Source organism: Grus americana, chromosome 27 (assembly GCF_028858705.1).
Source record: "Grus americana isolate bGruAme1 chromosome 27, bGruAme1.mat, whole genome shotgun sequence".
Lineage (NCBI taxonomy): Eukaryota > Metazoa > Chordata > Aves > Gruiformes > Gruidae > Grus > Grus americana.
The window spans coordinates 4,055,386-4,080,882 of NC_072878.1; the positions used below are offsets into that span (position 1 = coordinate 4,055,386).

Consider the following 25,497-nt stretch of genomic DNA (forward strand, 5'->3'; position numbering starts at 1 on the left):
GACCAGCAGGTTGAGGGAGGTGATCCTGCCCCTGTACTCCACTCTTGTGAGACCCCCACCTGCAGTATTGCATCCAGCTCTGGGGGCCCCAGTACAAGAGAGATATTGAGCTGTTGGAGAGAGTCCAGAGGAGGGCCACGAAGCTGATCAGAGGGCTGGAGCATCTTTCCTATGAGGACAGGCTGAGAGAGTTGGGATTGTTCAGCCTGGAGAAAAGGCGGCTCTGGGGAGATCTAATTGTGGCTTACCAGTATCTGAAGGGGGCCTACAGGAAAGATGGTGAGGGACTGTTCATCAGGGAGTGTAGTGACAGGACAAGGGGTAATGGGTTTAAGCTGAAGGAGTGTTGATTTAGATTAGATGTTAGAAAGAAATTATTTACTGTTAGAGTGGTGAGGCCCTGGAACAGGTTGCCCAGAGAGGTTGTGGATGCCCCATCACTGGAAGTGTTTAAGACCAGGTTGGATGAGGCTTTGGGCAATGTGGTCTAGTGGAGTGTGTCCCTGCCCGCAGCAGGGGGGTTGGAACTAGATGATCTTTAAGGTCCCTTCCAACCCAAACCATTCTATGATTCTATGAAAATGTATAAAAGATAGGATGAGCCTGTTATGAATTGTTACAAGTAATATGTAGAAGCAGCTGGGAACCATATTACATCTAAAAAACATCTAGTCATCAGTTTCTAAACTGCATCCTTGAGCTCCTGGTTCCTCATGCTGGAGATGAGGGGGTTCACTGCTGGAGGCACCACCAAGTACACAACGGCCATCACCAGGTCCAGGGATGGGGAGGACATGGACTTGGGCTTCAGGTGAGAAAACATGGCAGTACTGGTGAACAGGGAGACCACGGCCAGGTGAGGGAGGCACGTGGAAAAGGCTTTGTGCCATTCCTGCTCAGAGGGGATACTCAGCAGGGCCCTGAAGATCTGCACATAGGACAGCACAATGAAAACAAAACAGCCAAATGATAAAAAAGAACTTAATATAAGAAGCCAAACGTCCCTGAGGTAGGAATGTGAGCAGGAGAGCTTGAGGATCTGGGGGATTTCACAGAAGAACTGGTCGACAGCATTACCCTGGCAGAGTGGTATAGAAAATGTATTGGCCGTGTGCAGCACAGCATAGAGAAACCCATTGCCCCAGGCAGCTGCTGCCATGTGGACACAAGCTCTGCGGCCCAGGAGGGTCCCGTAGTGCAGGGGTTTGCAGATGGCAATGTAGCGGTCATAGGCCATGACAGTGAGAAGGAAATATTCTGCTGAGATCAGCATGAAAAAGACCTGTGCAGAGCACCCTGCATAGGAGATGGCCCTGGTGTCCCAGAGCGAGTTGGCCATGGCTTTAGGGACAGTGGTGGAGATGGATCCCATATCAAGGATGGAGAGGTTGAGGAGGAGGACGTACATGGGGGTGTGGAGGTGGTGGTCGCAGGCTATGGCAGTGATGATGAGGCCATTGCCCAGGAGAGCAGCCAGGCAGATGCCCAGGAAGAGCCAGAAGTGTAAAAGAAATCCAGCAGACATGAATTACCCTAGGTTTGCTTTATTGCAGTGCTGGATGCACTGGGAATCAACTCCACCCAACGTGCATGCAAGTGATTACCAACACACAGGTTATATAGAATCAAAACATACATATTCATCATTTTTCTCAGAAAAGGCAGTCCTATGATAATAATTTCTTGGAATTCATTTACATGTTCTCCTCCCCGTCACGCATGCTCAGTGATTTGAGTCGGTGGTCTTCAAGGTGTCTCTGGTGGTCATCAGTGGTCTCGCACCTCACCACTGGATAACCCTCTTCTTGCAGGCATGCTCAGTATCCTCACTGTGAATACACCTGTCCATAACTTACTTCATAAGATTAATATTCCCGGGCCTATTGTCCGGTTGGGTTGGGACCGTACATGGAACATAGCAGCATTGTACATTGCCATGGTCAGTTAGATTCATTACCTATTACCTTGGTTACAAACTCCTTCCCCACGACTATAGGCTTTGAAACAGTTCTAGGCCTTAAGCAGCTTTCTAGTTAACCTAAGTTTTCTTATATCTAAGCTTCTATATTTTCTACAATTCCCTCCTTTTGTTTTTATTGTATCCCTGCAATTATTTATATCTCCAAGCTCCTTGCAATTTTGCTATTATACTAGAAAAGCCGGTTATACAACATTGAAAAAGCAATATTATACATACAATCCCTCGATACCAATAAGCATGATTTTGCAATTACACAAAAAAATTTTGTAAGTACAACAAATATTGTTACCTGTTCATCTCCATCCAAAAGGCTTGTTTTCGCTGGAATATAAGTTCCAGGTACTGCAAAAACTCTCCCAAATAAAACCTCTGCTGGTGATACACCCACTGGTTGCCTCGATGTGTTTCTAATGTCCCAAAGTAGTAAATTTAGCGCTTCTGGCCACTTCAAGCCAGTTCGTTTACAGGTTTTAACTAATTTGTCTTTGATCATCGTATTCATCCTTTCTACTTGCCCTGATGATGTGGGTGATAAGGCGTGTGCAATCGCATCTTGATATTTAATGAATGATAAATTTGCAGTAAATTGCGGCAGAGAAATGTGCTCCTCTGTCCGAGTCAATTATTTCAGGAACTCCATACCTAGGTACTATCTCTTTCAATGGAGCTTTAACCACTGCTTTCGAGTTGTTCTTTCAAGTTGGGAAAGCCTCCACCCAGCCCGAAAGCTGGTCAACAATCACAAGTAAATAAGCATATCCCATAGCCCTAGGCATCTCCACGTAGTCAATTTGTAGTTTTTGGAAAGGATATGTTGCTGGAGGTTGCTTTCCTGCTGGTGTCTTAATTTTCAAAAAGAGGCATGCTCTTTGCACAGTCGACACCCTTCACAAATTCTTTTAATCGCAGTGTAAATCCCTGGTGCTGCCCACAATCTCTGTACTCTCAAGGCTATATTTTCAGGTCCACCATGGGTTTTCTCATGGTGCCATCACATGATCGGTATTAAGTACCTTTTTGGGAGTAATGGTTTACCCCCTAGAGTCCATTGTCCATTCTGCCGTTCGGCTCCCAGCTTCTCCCAGAGCTGTCTTTCTTCCTCGGGAAGTTCCTCATACAGTTTCTGCATGCCTGGTAATTCCAGGTCGAGCTCTCCTTGATGGGTCAGTGTCATTGAAAAGATGACTTGTCGGGCTGCCGCTTTTGTAGCCTGGTCCGTGAGCTCATTCCCTTTTGCCAATTGATTCTCTTGGTTGGTGTGTGCTTATCACTGCTAGTTGGGATGGTAATTGAATCGCTTCCAGGAGTTCTTTAATCTGTTGCCCATGGGCGATCGTTTTACCTGCTGATGTGAGAAATCCCCTTTCTTTCCACAGCATACCTGTAGCATGTCAAACTCCAAACGCATATGTAGAGTCAGTATACAAATTAACCCGTATCCGATTGCATATTGATCCTGGAAAATGCACAGCTCTCCTGGAGTGAGGTCCCACAACTGCAGAGGACACAGGAAGGCTTCGAGAGACACATGGGGGTGCAGGCAGAGAGAAAGGTGTATGCATAGCAGTGAGTATGTTAAAGGCAGGAAGAAGACTTGAAGTAGTGGTGGGGCTGCGGGGGTGTCATGCTGAAGGGAATCACAAACAAATGCCACTCCTGTCTTCAAGCAGGAAAAGAAGGAAGACGCAGGGAACTACAGGCCAGTCAGACTCACCTCCCTTCCTGGGAAGATGATGGAGCAGCTAATGCTGGAAACCCTTTCCAGGCACAGGAACGATAAGGAAGTCATCAGGAGCCGTCAAGGCCCAGAGCCTTATGTATGTCCAGTTTGCCTGAGTATTCCCTGATCTGATCCTTTTCCAGCAAGGCACTTCTCCATGCTCCAGACTTTCCCCCTGGTCTCTGGCACCTGGGATTCCCGAAGGCCGATCTTGCTGGCAAATACTGAGGCAGTGACGGCATTCGGTGCCTCAGCCTTTCCCACGTCCTGCGTCACCAGGTCCCCAGTCTCACTGAGCAATGGGCCCACAGTTTCCCTGGTTTCCCTTTTGTTCCCTGTCTACTTACAGAAGCCCTTCTTGGTTTCTTTGGCATCCCTTGCCAAATTCCATTCCATTTGGGCTTTAGCTTTCCTACCTTGGTCCCTGCATGCTCGAAGTCTCTGTGTTCCTCCCAGGTTACCCATCCTTACTTCCACATTCTCTGTTCTTCCTTCTTGTGTTTGAGTTTGGCCAGGAGCTCCTTGTTCATCCACACAGCTCTCCTGGCATTTTTGCCTGGCATCATATTTGATGGGATGTGCTTCTCTTGAGCTCGGAGGAGGTGATCCTGGAATATGAACCAGCTTTCTTGGGCCCCCCTTCCCTCCAGGGCCACATCCCATGAAACTCTTCCAAGCAGATCCTTGAAGAGACCAAAGTCTACTCTCCTAAAACCCAGGGCTCTGAGATTGTTTTTACCTTCCTGCCTGCCCTCAGGAACCTGAACTCCATCATCTCATGGTCACTGCAGCCCCATCTCATGGTCACAAGGCCGCCTTTGACCTTCACATCCCCAACAAGGCCCTCATTGTTGATGAGGATGAGGTCAGGCAGAGCACCTCTCCTCATTGGCTCCTCTGCAACTTGAGTGAGGAATTTCTCATCCAGGCACTCCACAAACCTCCTGGCTTGCTTATGCCCTGCTGTGTTGTCCTTTGAGCAAATATCGAGGTGGTTGACATCTCCCATGAGGACCAGAGCCTGCCAATGTGAGGCTGCTCCTATCTGCCTGTTGAGGGCCTCATATACTTCTTCCTCCTGGTCGAGTGGCCGATAGCTGACATCCACTGTAATGCCACCCTTTCCTGGTCTCACTTTAATCCTCACCCTTAAGCTCTCTGTTGACTCCCTACCCATCCCCAGACAGAGCTCCGTGTACTCCAACTGTATTACTCCACTGCATTAGTGTGCAGATACTTTAGAGTGGAACCCCAGCATGTTGAGTTCTTGGGGAGGGTGTGAGAGATTTCTCCATCATGGTGCTTTGTAGGCATTTCCTTGCTTACATGCAAATGCTCAACTTAAGCCTCATTCTGTTGATTTTGTGATCCCTTCCCATCACATCACCCCATGCCCTTGCTCATTGATCCTGTCTGTCACTCCCTTACAGGACTGCTGGTTACTCTCTCCCTCCCCCATCATTCTCAGTTTAAAGCCCTCCATATGAGGTCAGCCAGCCTGTTGGCAGAAATAGCTTTGCCCTCCTTAGTGAGGTGGATCCCATCTCTGCCAGGACGATGCTGGTCTGCAAACAGGGTCCCATGGTCGTGGAACCCAAAACCCTACCCCAGTTCTGCAGTTAATTATTAACTTGTCCTAGTAGTGCCTTTCTCCTCACCAACGAGATTGAGGAGAACACCACGTGGGCCCCCATGCCCTTCACTTCCACCCCTCAGAGCTTTGTAGGCACTTCTGATACTGTCCAGGTTTCCCCTGGTAGTGTCATTTGTGCCCACATGGGATAAGAGCAGGAGGCAGTAGTCAGAGAGCTGGATGTCAGTTAGGGTCAGCTGTGTCCCCTCCCAGCCCCTTGCCCAGCCCCAGCCCACTCCCTGGGAGGGGCAGAGTGAGAACAGAGAAGGCCTTGATGCTCTGCAAGCCCTGCTCAGTAATAGCTAAAGCATCCGCATGTTATCAACACGGTTTTGGTCACAGATCTAAAGCACAACACCATACAGGCTGCTAGGAAGAAAAATAACTGCATGCTAACCCCAGCCAGTACAGAGATGTTTCTAATGATCTGAAAGAAGATGAAAGAGTGCTTCCTCATAATGTTTCTGGAGGACATCAGATTAAGGAAGCAGATGCTACACTGCAGCACAGGGCTGCCATCCAGAAGGACCTAGCCGGGCTGGAAGGGTGGGCTGATAGGAATGTCACCCATTACAATGCAAAACCCCCCATGGCACTACATCTGGTTGAGGCTTGGCTATCATCTCCATTGTGGAGATACCACAGCCTTTCAGAGTGCCTGTTCCTGGTGCCTGATAGACCTTATAGTGCAGCTTCTTTTCTCTTAAGTCTAGTCAGAATGTCCCACATCCCAACTTTTTCCCATGGCTTCTCATCCTTCCACTGTGCCCACATGGGAAGAGTCTGACTCATTCTGCTCCGCACCATTCCATAAGACAGCTGTAGGCAGTGACAGTATTGATATCTATAAAATAGAATTTTCCACTTCACAAGGTCAGAAATGTGTTTGGGTTAATGCTTAGACACTGTCTAATTTAGGGTTAAATACACTGTGTTGCTTTGCTAAAGACTGTACCCTTGAAGAAGAGGGAAAGGCTGATAAAATGCATGCCTTGCTAAGGACTGTTCTTGAAGAAGAGCTGAAAGTGTGATAAAGGGGAAGCATAGTGCAATGTGTGAGCAACTGGCTGACAGGTCGGGCCCAAAGAGTTATGGTAAAAGAGGTTACATCAGGCTGGCGGCCAGTCACTAGTAGGGTTCCCCAGGGAACCAGGGCCAGTTCTTTTTAATGTTTTCATAAACGACTTGGACTGTGTTGTGAGCAAGTTTGCAGATGACACCAAATTGGGAGGAGCTGTTGATTCCGTCAAGGGTGGAGAGGCCTTGCAGAGAGATCAGGATAGATTGGAGAACTGGGCAATCACCAACCGCATGAGGTTTAACAAGGGCAAGTGCCTGATTCTGCACCTGGGAAGGGGCAGCCCTGGCTATACATACAGACTGGGCGATGAGACGCTGGAGACCAGCCATGCTGAAAGGGACTTGGGGGGTCTTGATTGACAGCAAGTTGAACATGAGTCAACAGTGTGCCCAGGCTGCCAGGAAGGCCAATCGTATCCTGGGGTGCATCAAGCAGGGCATTGCTAGCTGGTCTAGGGAAGTGATTGTCCCACTCTACACTGCGCTGGTGCGGCCTCACCTCGAGCACTGTGTGCAGTTTTGGGCGCCACAGTACAAAAAGGACATAAAACTATTGGAGAGTGTCTGAAGGAGGGCAACAAAGATGGTCAAGGGTCTAGATGGGAAGACATATGAGGAGAGGCTGAAGTCCCTTGGTTCGTTCAGCCTAGAGAAGAGGAGACAGAGGAGACCTCATCGTGGCCTACAACTTCCTCACGAGAGGGAGCGAAGGGGCAGGCGCTGATCTCCTCCCTCTGGTGACCAGTGATAGAACCTGAGGGAACGGCATGAAGCTGCAACAGGGGACGTTTAGGTTGGATATCAGGAAAAGGTTCTTCACTGAGAGGGTGGTTGGGCACTGGAATAGGCTCCCCAGGGAAGTGGTCACAGCACCGAGCTTGACTGAGTTCAAGAAGCGTCTGGATAAAGCTCTGTCATATGCTCCGATTTGGCTGGTCCTGTGTGGAGCCAGGAGTTGGACTCGATGATCCTTATGGGTCCCTTCCAACTCAGGATATTCTATGATTGAATGATTCTATGATTCTGTGATCACTGACTGTCCCTCTCTGAGCACTGGAGAGATGGATTTTAAAAGTGGGATTTTTTTCCTCCCGTGGCATGGTGGTCTATGAGAGGTTGAAATGTTCCCCTGCCTTAACCCCTCTCCCTGTCCCATGGCCAGGCAGGACACCGCAGCAGTGACAAGCAGGGATCATTTCCCCCCCCACGCAGGGCAGGGTTTCAGTGGTGTCCATCAGGTCTCTCCTCTCTGGTGAGTAGTCTGGAGACTGGAGTAGGATTCCTCTTGCCTCAGCTCACTGAGCACAAAATAGGTGGCGGCAGGCCAGCCCCTTCCACTGTGATCCATGGGGATGGAGGGTGCCAGTCAGCTGCTCACACCTCTTTTGGCATTTGAGGTGCCCAGGATGGTCATAAACTCGTGTATGTGTCTGCGAGCTCTGATGAAGCATACACCTGCCCGAGCATCAGCTATGGGGCAGTGGGGAGGAGGTCCCTTGGTCACCTGAGATTACACCCAGTGTTGGACTCACATTTCCAAGGCGGCTGCTGGGCTTCCAGCTGACCAAAAGGAAGAGTGCATCCAAAGGAGGGTCAGGTCTCTCTCTGGGCACAGTCCACTGCACTCACTGGAGCTCAGCTCACTGCATAACTCAGACATGTGCATGTCTCTGCACTGTAGGCCCCTACCTTATTCCAGGCTCTTTTTAATGCCATAAGAACGGCCTCCAGTGCCACGTCAGGCACCTGGGGTGCCCAGTGCAACTGCATGTGGCTTGCAAGTAGTGCACAGGACCTCCAGGACAGCCATGTCCCACTGGAGTGGGTGCTACTCCCAAAGGGGTCTGGTGCCTGTGTGCCAGCACCTGAATGCCAGCACCATGGCAAGGAGGCAAGGTCCATCGCAGATGAAAGAAGATGAAAGAGTGCTTCCTCATAATGTTTCTGGAGGACATCAGATTAAGGAAGCAGATGCTACACTGCAGCGCAGGGCTGCCATCTAGAAGAACCTAGCCAGGCTGGAGGGGTGGGCCGATAGGAACGTTATGATAGCCAACAAGGACAAATCTGAGATCCTGCCCCTCAGTTTGGGTAGCCCATTGCAATGTGAAGGGCTACAGACTGCCTGGCTGGTTTTCAGCTCTGCATACAAGGCTCTGGATTGTAGGTATCCTGGGTTGTATAAGCAGGAGCACAGCCAGTGGAAGTGATTATCCCCTTCCCCTTGGCTCAGCACTTGTCAAACCACATCCAGAATGTTTCCAAAGGTTTGACTTCCTCCAATGCAAGAGAGGCATCAGTAAACTGGAGCCAGTTCAGGGGAGGCCACCAAGACAGGAGACCTGGCCTTGTGAGGAAAGGTTGAGGGATCTGGGCTTTTTCAGCCCGGGAAACATAAAGTCTTGGAGGGGAACACATATGTATTGGGTTTGCGGGGCAAAGTGTTAGTAGCAGAGGGGGCTTCAGGGTGCCTTCTGTGAGAAGCTGCTAGAAGCTTCCCGCATGTCCAATAGAGCCAATGCCAGCTGGCTCCAAGACGGACCCACTACTGGCCGATGCCGACCCCATCAGTGATGGATATAGCGCCTCTGGGATAACATAGTTAAGAACTGGAGAAAGAAAAAAACAAGGAGTAATTGCAGCCAGAGAGACAAGTGAGAATGTGTGAGAGGAACCACTCTGCAGAAACCAAAGTCAGTGAAGAAGGAGAGGGAGGAGGTGCACTAGGCACAAGAGCAGAGATTCCCCCTGCATCCCATGGAGAAGGCCATGGTGAGGCAGGCTGTCTCCTGGCAGCCCATGGAGGTTGATGGTGGAGCAGAAATCCACCTGAAGCTCATGGAGGACCCCATGCTGGAGCAGGAGGATGCACCTGAAGGAGGCTGTGGCCCTGTGGGAAGCTGATGCTGGAGCAAGCTCCTGGCAGGACCTGTGGACCTGTGGAGACAGGAACCTGCGCTGGAGCAGGTTTGTGGCAGGACCCTGTGGGGGACCCACTCCCATTTATCCTCTTCTCCCCCCCTCACATTCTTCTGTTTTAACATCCTTATACACTCAGATCAGCCTACCCTGCTAACCCTTTCCCTACGCGCCATGTTCTTAACGTTTTGTATCCTCTTCCGATGTTTCTAAGCTGGTTGCTGTGGTTCTTTCTACCCTGGGCAGCAATTCCTTTCAATGTATACACCATTGCCGGTAGAGTCCTTCAATTCTTGACATTGCTACCCTGTCAGAGCCATCCCAAGGGAGGATGAGCCATCTCTCACTTGCTTTGAACAGCTGGAAAAGTGGATCTTCAGTCCAAGGGACTTGAAACACTTGAGGGTTTGGCCAACAGAAACCTCCTGAAGGTAAACAAGGTGAAGGGGGTGATGTCTACACAGGGGAAGAATAACTTCATTTATTGGGTGTAGGTAGCGGCAGCGCTGCAGGGGTCATCTCTGTGACAAGAAGCAAGGGGCTAACTCATTCTCTGCACAGCTGGTTCTAGATGCATCAGCAATGGGCCCACTGCTGGTAAAAGCTGAGCAGACACTCCCTGCAGCCTTTTGGGTTGCAGTTCCTCATATTCTTGAGTCCAGCTTTGGAAGTAAATGCCAAGCCTCAGGCTCTGAAGTGAAAAACTCCCATTTCATTAGAGAGATGACACACAGGAGCCCAGCCGTAACGTGGTGATAGAAACATTTAGAGAGGGCCTCTGGGTCAGGCAGACAGTGTTTGTGTCCCTGGAGAAGCGGGATGATTGCAGTCATTTGTGTATGACCATGATTATCAATGACAGAACACCCAAACCATACCACATGTCTGGGGTCAATTGGAGGTCATGTGTGCATTTCACTGCTTCTGAAATACCACCAGTAGCACGAGTTGCTTCAATGTGCCTTTGAGCTCCTGGTTCCTCATGCTGTAGATAAGGGGGTTCAGTGCTGGAGACACAACTGAATACAAAACAGTAACCACCAGATCCAGAGCAGGGGAGGAGATGGAGGGAGGCTTCAGGTAGGCCAGCATTACAGTGCTGATAAACAGGGAGACCACGGCCAGGTGAGGGAGGCACGTGGAAAAGGCTTTGTGCCGTCCCTGCTCAGAGGGGATCCTCAGCACGGCCCTGAAGATCTGCACATAGGACAGCACAATGAAAACAAAACAAGCGAAGATAAAAAATGCAGTAACCACAATTAGCCCAATTTCCCTGAGGTTGGAGTCTGAGCAGGAGAGCTTGAGGAGCGGGGGAATTTCACAGAAGAACTGGTCCACACCATTGCCGTGGCAGAGAGGAAGTGAAAATGTATTGGCCGTGTGCAGCACAGCATTGAGAAACCCACTGCCCCAGGCAGCTGCTGCCATGTGGACACAAGCTCTGCTGCCCAGGAGGGTCCCGTAGTGCAGGGGTTGGCAGATGGCAACGTAGCGGTCATAGGACATGACTGTGAGAAGGGAATATTCTGCTGAGATCAAGAAGACAAGCAGAAAGACTTGTGCAGCACATCCTGCATAGGAGATGGCCCTGGTGTCCCAGAGGGAATTGGCCATGGCTTTGGGCACTGTGGTGGAGATGGAGCCCAGGTCAAGGAGGGAGAGGTTGAGGAGGAAGAAGTACATGGGGGTATGGAGGTGGTGGTCGCAGGCTATGGCAGTGATGATGAGGCCATTGCCCAGCAGGACAGCCAGGTAGATGCCCAGGAAGAGCCAGAATTGCAAGAGCTGCAGCTCCCGTGTGTCTGCGAATGCCAGGAGGAGGAACTCAGTGATGGAGCTGCTGTTGGGCATTTTCTCCCTATGGACTCAGTGGCCTGTGCAAGGAGGAAAAGACAGTGACAAGTGAGGACAGACTTGTCTGAGAAAAACCAAACACATTTCTCACAGACTCTTCTCCCACCACACACCCACCCTTTTTCCTTCTTGGCAGGACCTTCATGCAGCTCCCTGGATGGAGCTCTGGTTTGTGCTGGCTGAGTGTGCTGTGGGGAGCAGGGCCTCTGCCCATGGGCTCCCGAGGTGCTGGTCGTGCTCTAGTTCAGGGTCTACCTGGGAGCAGCGGGGATCTGGGGGCCAGATCTGATCGTCAGAATTTCTCAGACAAAATCCCTTTAAACATTGAAGAGCTTGTCAGCAACCGTACCCCCAGTACTAAAGGAAGGGGGTTGCAGAAAGGGGTTTAGGCTTTTGTTTGTTGGTGGTTTTGGGCAGTCCTTCCTCATCCCTCCTCTCCTCCCTTGGGGGTCTTCTCTGAAGTCAGAAATCCTGAGCATCTCTGCTGCACTCAGGCTGAGCAGCTGCTAGTCCTGAGAGGCAAAAGGAATTGCTGTGGCTTAGTGCACGGGGAGGCGAGCTGGTGTATCCATGTGTCTTGTTCCCAGCTGCCCTGAGCTTGCTCCTTCTCTGGATGGAGGGGCGCTGCACTCCTGTGTTACCTGGAGAAGAAATCAGACCCCACTGACAGCAGAGGGATCCACTGCAGATCACTAAGTGCCTCACCCTGTCTCCAGGGACCTGAGCAAGGTCTGAGCACCCACTGCTTGCCAAGGACACAGAGTTCATTTCACCAGCCCAGCAGTATTTCTCTGCCTGTAGTATCTCTGCACTCGTCCATCAGGTTACACACAGATGCTGTGGGAGAGATTTGCAGTCTGGAGGGCAGCACACAGCTTTGAAAGACACCCCAAGGAGTTAGCCAAGTGTCCCAATGATGGTATCTCAGGAAGTCAGCTCATTCCCCACCACCTCTGACTGCATGACCCAAAGCCCCAGAGCGTAGGGGAAAACTAGGACACTGGATTCCCATGCACACATCTGCATGAGAGGATGGACACGGGCAGGTTCTGACTCTGCAGCTGAAACTCCCATCCCCAGAGGGTCTGACCGCAATAAGAGCAGCACAGACAGGTGGAGAGACAAGCAGGATTACAGTCCTGGTCCAGCTAAGCCCATCAGAGAGACACCTGGGCACTTAGGAAAGACTTCCCCTTTCCCAGCTTTTCACACCAGCTCTCAGATGGCAACATCCGACATTGCAGGGAGGCAGAGGTTTCTCATGCCCTGGACCCCACGGCCGCGAGGGCAGATGCTCAGCTGGGTGGGAGAGGAGCGGCGAGGGGGTTGCTCAGGGGAAGCAATCTGCACTGCAGGGGATGGCAGGAGGTGCCTGTATATCCCCAGAAATGGAATTTCTGTTCAACATTTCCTCTCACTCCCTGACCAAGTCTCTGCTGCTTGGAGCTGTCCCTGCTGGGTGCTGCTCCTCTGTCCCCACCTCTGTGCCCTGTCCCTGCTCGCAGACCCCATCCCAGCCACTGTGTGCTCAGCTCTGCCCTGCAGACACCTCCAAGGGCAGGACACCGCCAAGGGGCATCGCTGTGCTTCAAAGTTCAGATGAGAATATCAGAGGAACCCTGATGAGCCTGGAAAGGTAATGCTGGTGACGTATAAGCCAGGGGGATTGATCTGATGCTTCCAGACTCATTCACCTTGCAGTGAAACAGATTTGGCACCTCAGTGCCTTCTCCAAACCAGTGAGAGTAATTCCCAGCTCTCACTCCCCACCCAGCCAACCAAGAGGAGAAAATTGAAAGCATGAGCTCCTTCCCTTCCAGGTAAAGCCTCCTCTTTTTTTTCCATCTTGCAAGATTCCCCTCTAGAGATGTCTTGGCTGTGATCTGGAGCTGTGAGCATCCCTGACCTACACAGCACCCTTTTGATAGGCAGAACGACCCTTCCCTGCAAGGGATCACTCCTTCCATCCAGAGCTTCTCCCTACAGCCCCTTGGGGAGCTCCCTGGGCAGGCTGAGCGCTGACCCTGACAAGCAGCAGAGTCCCTGCCCCATTATTGGCTTACCAGTACCTGAACGGGGCCTACAGGAAAGATGGTGAGGGACTGTTTATCAGGGAGTGTAGTGACAGGACAAGGGGTAATGGGTTCAAGCTGAAGGAGGGTCGATTTAGATTAGATGTTAGAAAGAAATTCTTTACTGTTAGAGTGGTGAGGCCCTGGAACAGGTTGCCCAGAGAGGTTGTGGATGCCCCCTCCCTGGAAGTGTTCAAGGCCAGGCTGGATGGGGCTTTGGGCAATGAGGTCTAGTGGAGGGTGTCCCTGCCTGCAGCAGGGGGGTTGGAACTAGATGATCTTTGAGGTCCCTTCCAACCCAAACCATTCTATGATTCTATGATTCATGCACCATACAGCTGCATGCTCACTCCACCACAGCAGGATGGGGGAGAGAATTGGAAAAGTTAAGGTGAGAAAACTCATGGGTTGAGATAAAGACAGTTTAATAGGTAAAGCAAAAGCTGTGCGCACAAACAAAGCAAAGCAAGGAATTCATTCCCCACTTCCCATGGGCAGGCAGGTGTTCAGCCATCTCCAGGAACGCAGGGCTCTGTCACGCATAACAGTGACTTGGGAAGACAAACGCCATCACTCCGAACGCCACCGCCCCCCCTCTTCCTCTTCCCCCAAGCTCCTTATAAACTGAGCATGACATCATATGGTATGGAATATCCCTTTGGTCAGTTTGGGTTACCTCTCCTGTCTGTGTCCCTTCCCAACTCCTTGTGCACCCCCAGCCATCCTGCTGGCAGGGCGGTGTGAGGAGCAGAAAAGGCCTTGACTCTGTAAGCACAGCTCAACAATAGGTCCATATAACAAAAACATCTCTATATTATCAACATTGTTTCCAGCACAAATCCAAAACATATCCCCATACTAGCTACTATGAAGAAAATTAACACTCTCAGCTGAAACCAGGACAACCCAGGATGCTGCTGCAGGACTGGGAGGCACAGCACACCAGGGTCTCTACTCATGTCCCTGTGTTCTCCACTCCTGATAGTCCTCATGTCCCTTGTCCTCTACAAACCTACCCAAGGATATCAAGTAAAAAACCATGCCACTGATATCCAGAGGGTGGCTGGATCACAGGCTTTCCCCACCCAGGGACTTTCTCAGGGGTACCTGGCGTTCCTGGAGATTGGCATAAGGTGCTACAGAGTCACCTCAGGCAGCAAACTCCTCTCTTGTAAGGCCTGTTTTTCTCTGGCCTTGAGGACTGCATGGTTGTTGTCTTGGTGAACATCTTGTTTCATCATTACATTGCCACCTGCCATCCTTACCAGCATGTCTTTGCTCTGAAGCAGATGTGCACCAATGCCCTCAGCGTGGGACACAGGCATGAGGGCTTGGAGCCCCTTACACCATCCCAGGGCTGCTGAGGGAACCACTGCTCTGATGTGGTGGGACAATGTCCTGGTTTCAAGTAAAGTGGACTTAATTTTCACCAGAAGCTGGGACAAGACACAGCCAGGACTGGTGACCCAAACTAGCCAAAGGAGTATTCCATACCATATGACATCATACTCAGCATCAAAGGAGACTAGTCAGGGAGGGGCGGCGGGGCTCCAGAACGGGTCTGAATGCTGGTTGTGTATGGTCATCACGGGTGAGAATCTGCATTGTGTACCACCCATGTTGTATGTGCTGTTATAAGTGCTGTTGTTGTTATTTCCCTCTCCTTTTGCTGTCCCAGTAAACTGTCCTTATCCCAACTCATGAGTTTTACCTTTGTCTTCCCATTCTCCTCCCCATTCCAAACAGGGGAGAGGTGAAGAGCGGCCACATGGTGCTCAGCTGCCGGGTGGGGCTAAACCACGACAGTCCTTTTTGGCACCCAACGTGGGGCATGAAGGGTTGAGATAACGACAGATCTGACCAGAGCATTATAAAACAAAATTGTTGTAAGTATTTATAATGTTATTTAAACAGTCACTGGTCACAATGGTGTTTTGTTTGTTCACATGGCTGTGGTATGTAAACCCTCACTTGCTGTACATATTCCCTGCGGCGCTGTTTATCACCTTTGGGAGAGGGGTCAGGATTCTCATTTTGCTGTGCTGTGTGATATCGACTTATGACATGATAACATCACTGGTCATGAGATTAAGCTGGTATTTGTATGTGGCATTGCTGTCATGTCTGTACCTTGGATGAGATCTCTTTGAATTGATTAATAATCACACCCAATCTATGGGGAAGACAAGGGGGGATACTTTCTGCTGCTCTTTCACCTCCCCTTTTTCTTTCAGGCTGGTTACAGAGGCTTTTAAGAATTTTGAATACCCTTGGGATGTTTAAGACAGCATGCTCCTATCGCTTTTTCTCCTGAATGTGTTTTAAGTTTTGTTTAGGGTTACAAAAAATTATCTTAAGAATGCCACCCACAGATCTTTCCCAAGGCTGAATAGTCAGGGTGGCATGGCATGTGGGAGAATATGGACAGCTATCCAGAGACTTTCTCACCTCCAATGGTTTGGTACTTCACATCTACAGGACCCTGACAAAGTGATAGAATATTTGAAAGGAAAATGCTGTGGCTATTCCAAAGAGGCACCACTTACTGCCCTGTGCTGGGCTTTGGCCAGTATCTGTCAAACACAGGTGGATATTAAGCAGCACCATCAGGGGAAGAAAGGGAAAACAGCTACAGCCATTGTGGCTACCCCAATCCTTGCAATGGGCACTGTGAGTACTCAAAGCTCAGTGACAGGCACTGCAGCTGAACCAAAAAACCCACCCTTGCTGGTATTAGTCACCCCCATACACAAGGAGAAATACACAAAAAAATCAGTTCGCTAAGTTAGGGGTGATGATGAACCAGGACCATTCCGAGAACAGGGGGAAGAGGCAGAACCAGATGTAATGACGTGGTTTAGCCCCAGCCAGCAGCTGAGCGCCACGCACCGCTTGCTCACCCCTCCCCCAGCGGGATGGGGAGGAGAATGGAAAAACAACAGCAAAGCCTTGAGCATTGGGATAAGGGCAGCAAGGGAGAGGGAAACAATCAGCAACAGCACTGATAACAGATATTCACAGTGGGTGATAACAGAGAACAATTTACCGATCCAACGACTGACTGACCAGATGCTCAGCCCGTCCTGGAACTGCACGGAAACCGTGCCGGCCCTCCCCTGCCCGACTAGCCCCCCTTTTATGGTGAGCATGATGTCACATGGTATGGAATAGCCCCCGGCCAGCTTGGGTCATCTGTCCTGGCTCCTTGTGAAATTAACTCTATCCTTGTCAGAACCAGGACAGGTAATCACCCGATCCCTGTCCCTGAGGGAGCTGTGAGATACGTGAAAAGATTTCAGCCACCATCCAGGTGAGCACATCATTACCTGGCTGCTCCAATGCTGGGGTAATGGGGCCAGGAGCCTGGAATTATAGGGAAGGGAGGCCAAGCAGCTGAGATCCCTGTCTGGGGAAGGGGACATCGAGAAGGTGATTGGAAAAGGGGCACAAGCCCTCAGCCTCTGGAAGCGACTTTCAAGCATGAGGGAAAGATATCCCTTCAGTGAAGATGTTATATGTCACCCAGGCAAGTGGATCACCATGGAGAGATGTATCCAGTACCTGAGGGAATTAGCTGTGCGGGAGATAGTTTATTAGGACCCAGTCATTGCACAGTTACCCACAGATCCTGATGAAATCCAAAGTACATGACAAATGTGGCAGAAGTTCGTACGGAGTTCACCATCATTGTATGCCAACTCATTGTCAGTAATGGACTAGAAAGGTGAAAAGGCACCAGCAGTGGATGAAGTGACTGGCCGACTCTGGCAATACGAAGAAAGTTTCTCTTCCTTCCTTGTCTCGGCTGTGGAGAAACTGTCCCGGGAGTTCCAGCAATTCAGAGAGGATATGTCCTACTCCCTACCTGTACAGACCAGTATTTCAGCTACTAGGAGTAAGCGTTCCTCTGCTCCAGAGAGAGGATATAGAGGGTACACACCATGAGGCACTCTGTGGTTTTACCTGTGTGACCATGGAGAGGACATGAGGAAGTGGGATGGAAAACCTCGCTCGATTGTACAGGCACAAGGACATGAGCTGCAAGGCAAAACAATCATAAAAGGGGATAAAAGGAAAAATGCGGCTCCAGTTTCCAGCGGGCAGTCTCCCAGACCGAGTGGAAGGCTTGCCCATACGTACGATCCTCTTGAAGGGACCTCTAAGTCCTTTTTGCAAGAAGTGAGTAGCAAATACAATGAGCAGGATTAGAGGGGCCGTGCCTCCACCCAGGTGGAGGAGAGGGACAACTGGATTTATTGGACTGGTGGATCTGATGGCCTGGCACGTCAGACCCACAAGAACAGAAGGCTCTAGTGGACACCAGTGCACAGTGTACACTAATGTGATTGAGCCATGAAGGTGCAGAACCCAGGGATCCAAATGGTTGACTGTACTGGAGGCTGAAGTGAGTCTTACTGGGAATGACTGGGAAATCCACCCCATTGTGACTGGCCCAGAGGCTCCATGCGTCCTCGGCATATGCTAACTCCAGAGAGGGTATTTCAAGGACCCAAAAGGGTCGTGACGGTCGATTGGCATAGCTGCCTTGGAGATGCAGGAAATTGAACCGCTGTATTCTTTGCCTGCTGTCTTGGAGCAGACTTCTGTTGTGGGGTTGCTGAGGGTCAAACAACAAAAGGTGCCAATCACTCCCACAATGGTGCACCGGCGACAATATCTCACCAAGTGAGACTCCCTGATTCCCATCCATATGCTGATTCGTCAGCTGGAGAGTCAGGGAGTGATCAGCAGAACCCGCTCACCCTTTAACAGTCCCATATGGCCAGTGAGGAAGTCCAATGGAGAGTGGAGGCTGACAGCAGACAAATCATGGCCTGAATGAAGTCACACCACCACTGAGTGCTGCTGTGCCAGACATGCCGGAACTTCAACATGAACTGGACTCAATGTCAGCCAAGTAGTGCACCACAACTGATATCGCTAATGCATTTTTCTCGATCCCTTTGGTGGCAGAGTGCAGGGCACAGTTTGCTTTCACTTGGAGGGGCTTCCAGGACACCTGGCACAAACCACCATGGGGGTAGAAACACAGCCCCACCATTTGCCATGGACTGGTCCAGGCTGCACCGGAACACGGCTAAGTCCTGGAGCACCTGCAACACATTGATGACATCATTGTATGGGGCAACAAGGCAGAAGTTTCTGAGAAAGGGAAGAACATAGTCCAAATCTTGCTGAAAACTGGTTTTTCTATAAAATGAAGTAAGGTCAAGGGACCTGCACGGGACATCCAGTTTTTAGGAATAAAATGGAGAGATGGGCGTCATCAGATTCCAATGGATATTATCAACAAAATAGCAGCCATGTCTCCACCAACCAACAAAAAGGAAACACAAGCTTTCTTAGGCATTGTGAGTTTCTGGTGAATGCATATTCCAAATTAAAGTCTCATTGTAAGCCCTCTCTGTCAGGTGAACAGGAAGAAGAACCATTTCAAATGGGGCCCTGAGCAACGGCAAGCCTTTGAACAAATTTAACAGGAAATTGTCCATGCAGTAGCCTTGGGGCCAGTCCAGGCAGGATCAGATGTCAAAAATGTGCTGTACACCGCAGCCGGGGAGAATGGCCCTACCTGGAGTCTCTGGCAGAAAGCATCAGGGGAGACTTGAGATCTGGAGTCAGGGGTACAGAGGATCCCAGGCCTGCTACACTCTAACTGAAAAAGAGATGTTGGCAGCATCTGAAGGGGTTTGAGATGCTTCAGAAGTGATTGGTCGTGAAGCACAGCTCCTCCTGGCACCCCGACTGCCAGTGCTGGGCTGGATGTTCAAAGAGAGGGTCCCCTCTACACACCATGCAGCTGATACTATGTGGAGTAAGTGGGTCGCACTGATCACATGGCGGGCTGAAATAGGAAACCCCAATCATCCAGGAATTCTGGAAGTGATCACAGACCAGCCAGAAGGCAAAGATTTCGGAATGTCGCCAGACGAGAAAGTGACACGTGCTGAAGAGGCCCCACAGTGTAATAAAATAACAGAAAATGAGAAGCCATATGCCTTGTTCACTGATGGGTCCTGTCTCATTGTGGGAAAACATTGGAGGTTGTGTGCTGGTGTGTGGCATTTTACATGATGAGTTGTAGAAGCTTTTGAAGGAGATGTTAAATTGAGTCAGTTTGTACCTTGCATAGAAACAGCCCCACCCTCATTTATCCTTTCTCCACTGACCCTGGTTTGGCTTGCTTTGTACCCTCCTTTGGTGTTTTGCAGACTCTCTTCATGGCAATTCCCACCTGGGTCTGTAGAGATCTGCAACTCCTCATGCTGTTCTCTTGTGAGACTACACCACCGTCAGGGTGAGCCACCCGCACACAAACAGTAACCGCTAACCAAATGGAGCTTCAGTCCAGAGGGACCTGGAGAAACTCAGAGATTTGGCCAAAAGAAACCTCGTGACATTGACAAGGAGAATTGGCCAGTCTGGCCTCAGGGAGAAGAACAAACCCATACATCAGGGCCAGCTGGGACCTGCTGTGCTGAGGAGGGACTCTGAGGAGAAGGGCCTGGCAACTGCGAGGGACACCATCCGAGCCAGGGGTTTCTGCTCACTGTGAAGAAGGCCACTTGCATACGGGGCTGCGTTAGGATGAGCTTGGTCACCCAGAGCAGGGCAGTTCTTCTGGCCCTTGACACCGCACTGGTAGGGACCCCCACACATGGCTTTGTCCCAGTTCTCGGCTCCCTCTTTTGCTGGAGCTGGGAGGAGCTGGAGAGTGGCCAGAGGAGATGTGGCCGGGTGGAGTTTGGGGCCTTAAGCAGATGGGCTGTGTGGAGGGGCTGAGAGACCTGGGCTTCTTTGGCCCCTTTGCCCAGTGGTGGGGAGGCTCAGGGCAGTCTAGGAGTAGCCTGAGACTGCTTGAAAGGTGGTTTCAGAGATGGTGGAGCTTTTAGACGTCATGAGAAAGACAAAAAGGCACCAAGTGTGGGCTGGGAGGTTGAGATTGGGCACGGGGAGAAAGAGGAGAAAGAAATGTCCTTCCAAGTGCAGTTCTGTGGTACAAGAGACCACCCAGCAAGAGTCTGGATTAGCCAGAGCTTTGCATTTCAATGAACAGTCTGTGAGGATGGAGAGATATCAGTAAGGGTAGGAAGACGCTCAGGTGAGACCAAAAGCAAGATGGATGTTAACAGCCTGCAGGGAAAGAGGTGCAGGTGTGGGACACCGTAGGACATGCTGTGGTGGAGACATCTGGGGGCAGTGGCAAGGCTGAAAGCCCCCAACACAGCCAAGGTCTTGGTCTGCTGGGCTGTGGCTGTTCTCTCTGCAGGTGATGCCTGTGAGGAGACATCTTCTCATTAGAGCACCAGGACTTCATCGCCCCCTTGTCACAACCTGTGAGCCTGAGAGAGAGTGTGTGGTAGTCCTGCTCTAGGCATTGCACATCCCCACATCACGCTGGCCCAGGAAGAGCCCTGAGCCACGTGTGAGGGACAGGGTCTCCCCTCCCAGGGGCTGGGGGTCATGGCTTGGCCCTTTGACTTAGTATAACACATCCTGGTTACTCAACATCAGAGCCATCTTTTCATTGCTTTTGTCCACCTGTCATCACTGCCTCCACTTGCCTGCTCTAACCAGCCCCAGAGTTGCTTTGTCAGGGATGGCCCTCAGGGGGACCCATTAATGCTCCAAGAAACTGTGGAGTTTGCATCGGACTGTGACTTCTGGAGAGGTTTCATCAGCTTCCTCTCAGGGTCGGAGCTTCATGGACTCATCCCCAAACCCACCAGAGGGGTCATTAACATGCCGCCTTGGGCTGGGCCTCTGCTGCTGGTCTCCTGGGACGAACGCAGCTCAGGGCAAGCAGGCAGTGCTGCAGAGAGACATCTCTGGCCAGGAGCAGCTCCTCTGCAGAGCACAGCAGGGCTGAGGGGTCTGCCTGCAGGCACTGAGGGGAGAACAGCGAGGCAGAGAGAGCTTAAAGGCAGTTGGAAATGGGAGGCTTGCTGAGAGCTCACGCAAGGAGAAATCTTCAGAGCCCTTGACACGGTAAGTCTCTGGGTGCAGGGCAATGCCGATGCGGTTCCTGGAGGCACCTCCTCAAGCTGGCAGAGCCCACAGCTGCTGGGATGTGCCAGGTGGACTCCCTGTGCAGAGGCAAGTTTGAGTGGCTGGGAATGCAGGTGTGCAGGCAGGGGTGCCCAGTTGTGTCCTTCAGAGCAGGGTCCCTGCAGCCCAGGGGCTGTGTGCCGTGGCAGGGACTCTGCCGCCTGCCAGGGTCAGCACTCAGCCTGCCCGGGGAGCTGCCCAGGGCACTGCAGGGAGAAGCTGTGGGTGGAAGGAGCGACCCCCTGGAAGGGCAGGGCAGGGTCCTTCTGCTCTTGAGAGGGTGCTGCGTGTGTCTACAGTTCTCAAAGTTCCAGATCACCTCTGAGACATTTCCCAGGGCACTTCTCAAGGAGCATGGAGATCCCCTTGGGCAGTGCCCTGGTGCCAGGAGGGGTCTGCAGGGCAGAGCTGAGCACACAGAGGGTGGGATGGGCTCTGTGAGCAGGGACAGGGAGGAGAGGTGTGGGCAGAGCACCAGCTCCTGGCAGGGACAGCTCCAGGCAGCAGAGACATGGGCAGGGAGTGGGAGGAAACTGCAGGCAAGCCCTGGGCTAGGCTGCCTTCAGGCTGCTCTCTTGTGGTCCCTCACTCTAGATGTCTGCTGGGCGTTGTCTGCTGAGCCATGAGCTGACTCTGCCTTTAGGACAGCCCATCTTCAGGACATCTGACTGTCTGCTTTGTTCATCCTGCTGGTTTTGCATGCCACCCCCCAGAAAGGCACGGCTCTCCTGTAGGATCCCAGGGATTTCTGAGCCATCCCTCGTGGGTTGCCAGTCTCCTCTCAGATTCCTTTGCTTCTCTCTGAGAGGGGCCGTGTCCTGCCCTCTCCGTCACAACTCCACCTCTGTGCTGGAGAAAGAACAGTTTGCAGATCTGCCCTTTGAAACAGCACTCCCCTGTTTTCATGAGATTACAGTTGCTTTTTTTTAAAGAGTAATTTTTGTGAGCAGTCATCCTCGAGGTAGCAGAAGCGAAAGCACAGGGCAGCTGGGAACAGAATGATGCATCTGTCCTGACTATGCCCTGAGCCACAGAGAGCTGAGCCCTTTTCTCTGTCTTGTGTTTAGATTCCGCACTGCAGTCATAAAAAAGAGCACATGGGCAGACGTCCCTCTCCTCAAAGCACCTGCAGGCAGCATGAAGTAAAGAAAGGAAATATGTTGGAGTTGGGGGAGAGGGGCGGAATTTCTATGAAAAATTGTCTGACTTTTCTCACAGAAAACTGTCATAATCTTCCCCTGTCTTTTCCTTCTTAGGACAATGCCTGCATGGCAAGAACCAGCAAATGCCCAGTGGCAGCTCCATGAATTAATTGTTCCTCCTGCCATTCACAGAGACATGGGAGCTGCAGCTCTTGCACTTCTGGCTCTTCCTGGGCATCTACCTGGCTGTCCTGCTGGGCAATGGCCTCATCATCACTGCCATAGCCTGCGACCACCACCTCCACACCCCCATGTACTTCTTCCTCCTCAACCTCTCCATCCTTGACATGGGATCCATCTCCACCACTGTCCCTAAAGCCATGGCCAATTTCCTGTTGGGAACCAGGGCCATCTTCTACCAAGGCTGTGCTGCACAGGTCTTTTTCTTTCTGATGTCAGCAGAGTTTTCTCTTCTCACTGTCATGGCCTACGACTGCTACGTTGCCATCTGCAAACCCCTGCACTACGGGACCCTCCTGGGCAGCAGAGCTTGTGTCCACATGGCAGCAGCTGCCTGGGGCAGTGGGTTTCTCTATGCTATGCTGCACATGGCCAATGCATTTTCTATACCACTCTGCCAAGGGAATGCTCTGGACCAGTTCTTCTGTGAAATCCCCCAGATCCTCAAGCTCTCCTGGTCAGGCACCTCCCTCAGGGAGGTTTGGCTTCTCGTGGTTAGTGTCTGTCTAACATTTGGCTGTTTTGTTTTCATTGTGCTGTCCTATGTGCAGATCTTCAGGGCCATGCTGAGGATCTCCTCTGAGCAGGGACGGCACAAAGCCTTTTCCATGTGCTTCCCTCACCTGGCTGTGGTCTCAATGTTTGCCTATCTGAAGCCCAAGTCCACCTCCTCCCCATCTCTGGATCTGGTGGTGGCTACTCTCTGCTTTTTGGGGTCTCCAGCAGTGAACCCCCTCATCTATAGCAAGAGGAACCAGGAGCTCAAGGATACAATCTGGAAACTGATAACTAGATATTTTTTAGAAGCAATATACTGCCTATCTTCTTCTCCATATCACTTGTAATATATCTCATTAGAGGCCCTACCTTTTTTATATACATGTTGTAGTTGTTGATATTGGTTTTAATTTATTATTAGTTTTTTTTTTTATGTGTGATAATGTTGTCCACAAAGAATTTTCATTATTCATACCATTGCTAATTCATTATCTACCCGTCTAGTGGTCCCCAAGTCAGTGTAAATGAATTTTCACACCCTCTGTACATTTAAACATTAAAACAAACTCTGAAGTGACATTTCTGACTGAGATTTTATCCCCCAAGACCTTCTCTGGAGCTGCAGAGGCCGTTCCTGTGTACAGAGCCCCTGCACAGCAGATCTCTGACAGAGCTGGCCTCTGTAACAGCATTTCCACCAGGAAAGGCAATCTCCTCAGGGCACTGCCCAAAGGCTTGACTCTTATTCCACTGTTGCTCTCAAGAACATGCCCAAGGAAGAGACTCTAAAGAAAACTGTTGCTTTGCTTGTTTCTGCATGGGCGCAGAGGGATGAGATGAGGGTCCCAGTGTGCTCTTCCAGGGACTGAGGAATGGCTCAGGTGTTCCTTGTGGGTGGACAGCACCCACACAGATGCTGAATGGACTCCAACTAAGCTGCCTGGGGCTCGACAGCCTGTGGTAGGGCTGATGGCAGAGGAGTGTTTTTCTGGAAGGAATGAGGAGCTGCCAGGAGAGCACAGCGGATCTGCAGGGACAGCACATGCCAGGAGGCCAGGCTAGCACAGATATGCCCGCCTTGCGGAAAGGCTCTGTGGGGAGATGGGATGTCCTGGGAGAAGAGCAGGGCACCATGTGTGTGCAGGGCAGACATGGAAAGAGAAAGCCTTGGCTGCGGGTGCCAGCTTGGGGCAGGCTGCCCTGCCACTGGGGCAGTGGGAGCTGCCAGAGGAGCCCCAGGGCCAGGACTCTGTGCTGTCCTGGGGAGCGGGACTGGCAGGGGGGCTGCAGGCTGCCTGGCGTGGAGATCTCCTCAGCATGCCAGCCAGAGAGACACTGTCACTCACCTCCATCTTCTCCATTTCCTGCTGAGGGACCAGCACAGACTGGGATGCTCTGCTCACCTGGGGAGAGGGCAGGGGAGTGGTGAGAGCTGGGAAGGGGCTGGGATGTCTGGGCTGGGAAGTGCCAGCGAGAGGGAAACACCGGTGTCCACCTCAGCTGCGTGAGTGTGCAGGGTGGGGGCACACAGCAGTGTCCTTGCACAGCCAGGCCTCCTGGCAGAGCCATGAAGCACCAGCAGAGCAGGACCTGCTCTGTGCCCATGTGTGCTGGGCACCCCGGGAAAGCTGCCCCGCGGTCATCGTCACACAGCAGCCAAGAACAACCACCATTGCCAGCACTGGCCTCCCACCCCAGCTCAGAGGGGTTGTTTGTCCCTCCACAGTGCGACACTGAATCACTAGGTCAGAAGTCCATGTTTGCTTTTGTGGGAATTGCACCTAAGAGGTTAAAAACACCGGTGTCCACTTATCTCTTATACAAACATTGTGGATGGAGATCCACAAGGTTGGTATGAGAAGCAGCTGAAGGAGGGAGTCTTATGGCAGCAAGATGTCCCTGTTTTGGCTAGAGAATGCGGAATAAACAGACAGATGGTTTCTACACAGAATCTTGAAGGCCACGGTGCCCCGAGTGAGACCTTTTGCTTCATTATCCGTGAAATGAATTTTAAAGTTGACACCCCTAAATTTGATAATCAGCTAAAAGGAGTACATGCTAAACTTATATGACTATAGTCCTTGAGTCTCCACCCAAATGATATTAAATGTCACCCCTGGGAGGGAACAGCTAAGGTTGGGGTATAAAGGACATTGAGGAAGTTACCCCAGGTGGGGAGAGAAGAAATTGAAGACACCTAAGAATCTGTCAACGGCCTGTGCTCCTTCTCCTCCACCCAAGAGAGGGACACCTTCTTGGTAAGCAATTGCCATTTTAGCTTTTCAGTG

At 51.2% G+C, this 25,497-nt stretch overlaps 1 protein-coding gene across 1 annotated transcript; it reads right to left on the reverse strand.

The window, feature by feature from the left end:
• Positions 1-10,248: 10,248 nt before the first annotated feature.
• On the reverse strand, positions 10,249-11,184 carry LOC129196988 (olfactory receptor 14A16-like). The gene has a single exon (XM_054804953.1). It carries the CDS (start codon positions 11,182-11,184, stop codon positions 10,249-10,251), a length of 936 nt encoding a protein of 311 aa, XP_054660928.1.
• Between the last annotated feature and the right edge of the window lie 14,313 nt (positions 11,185-25,497).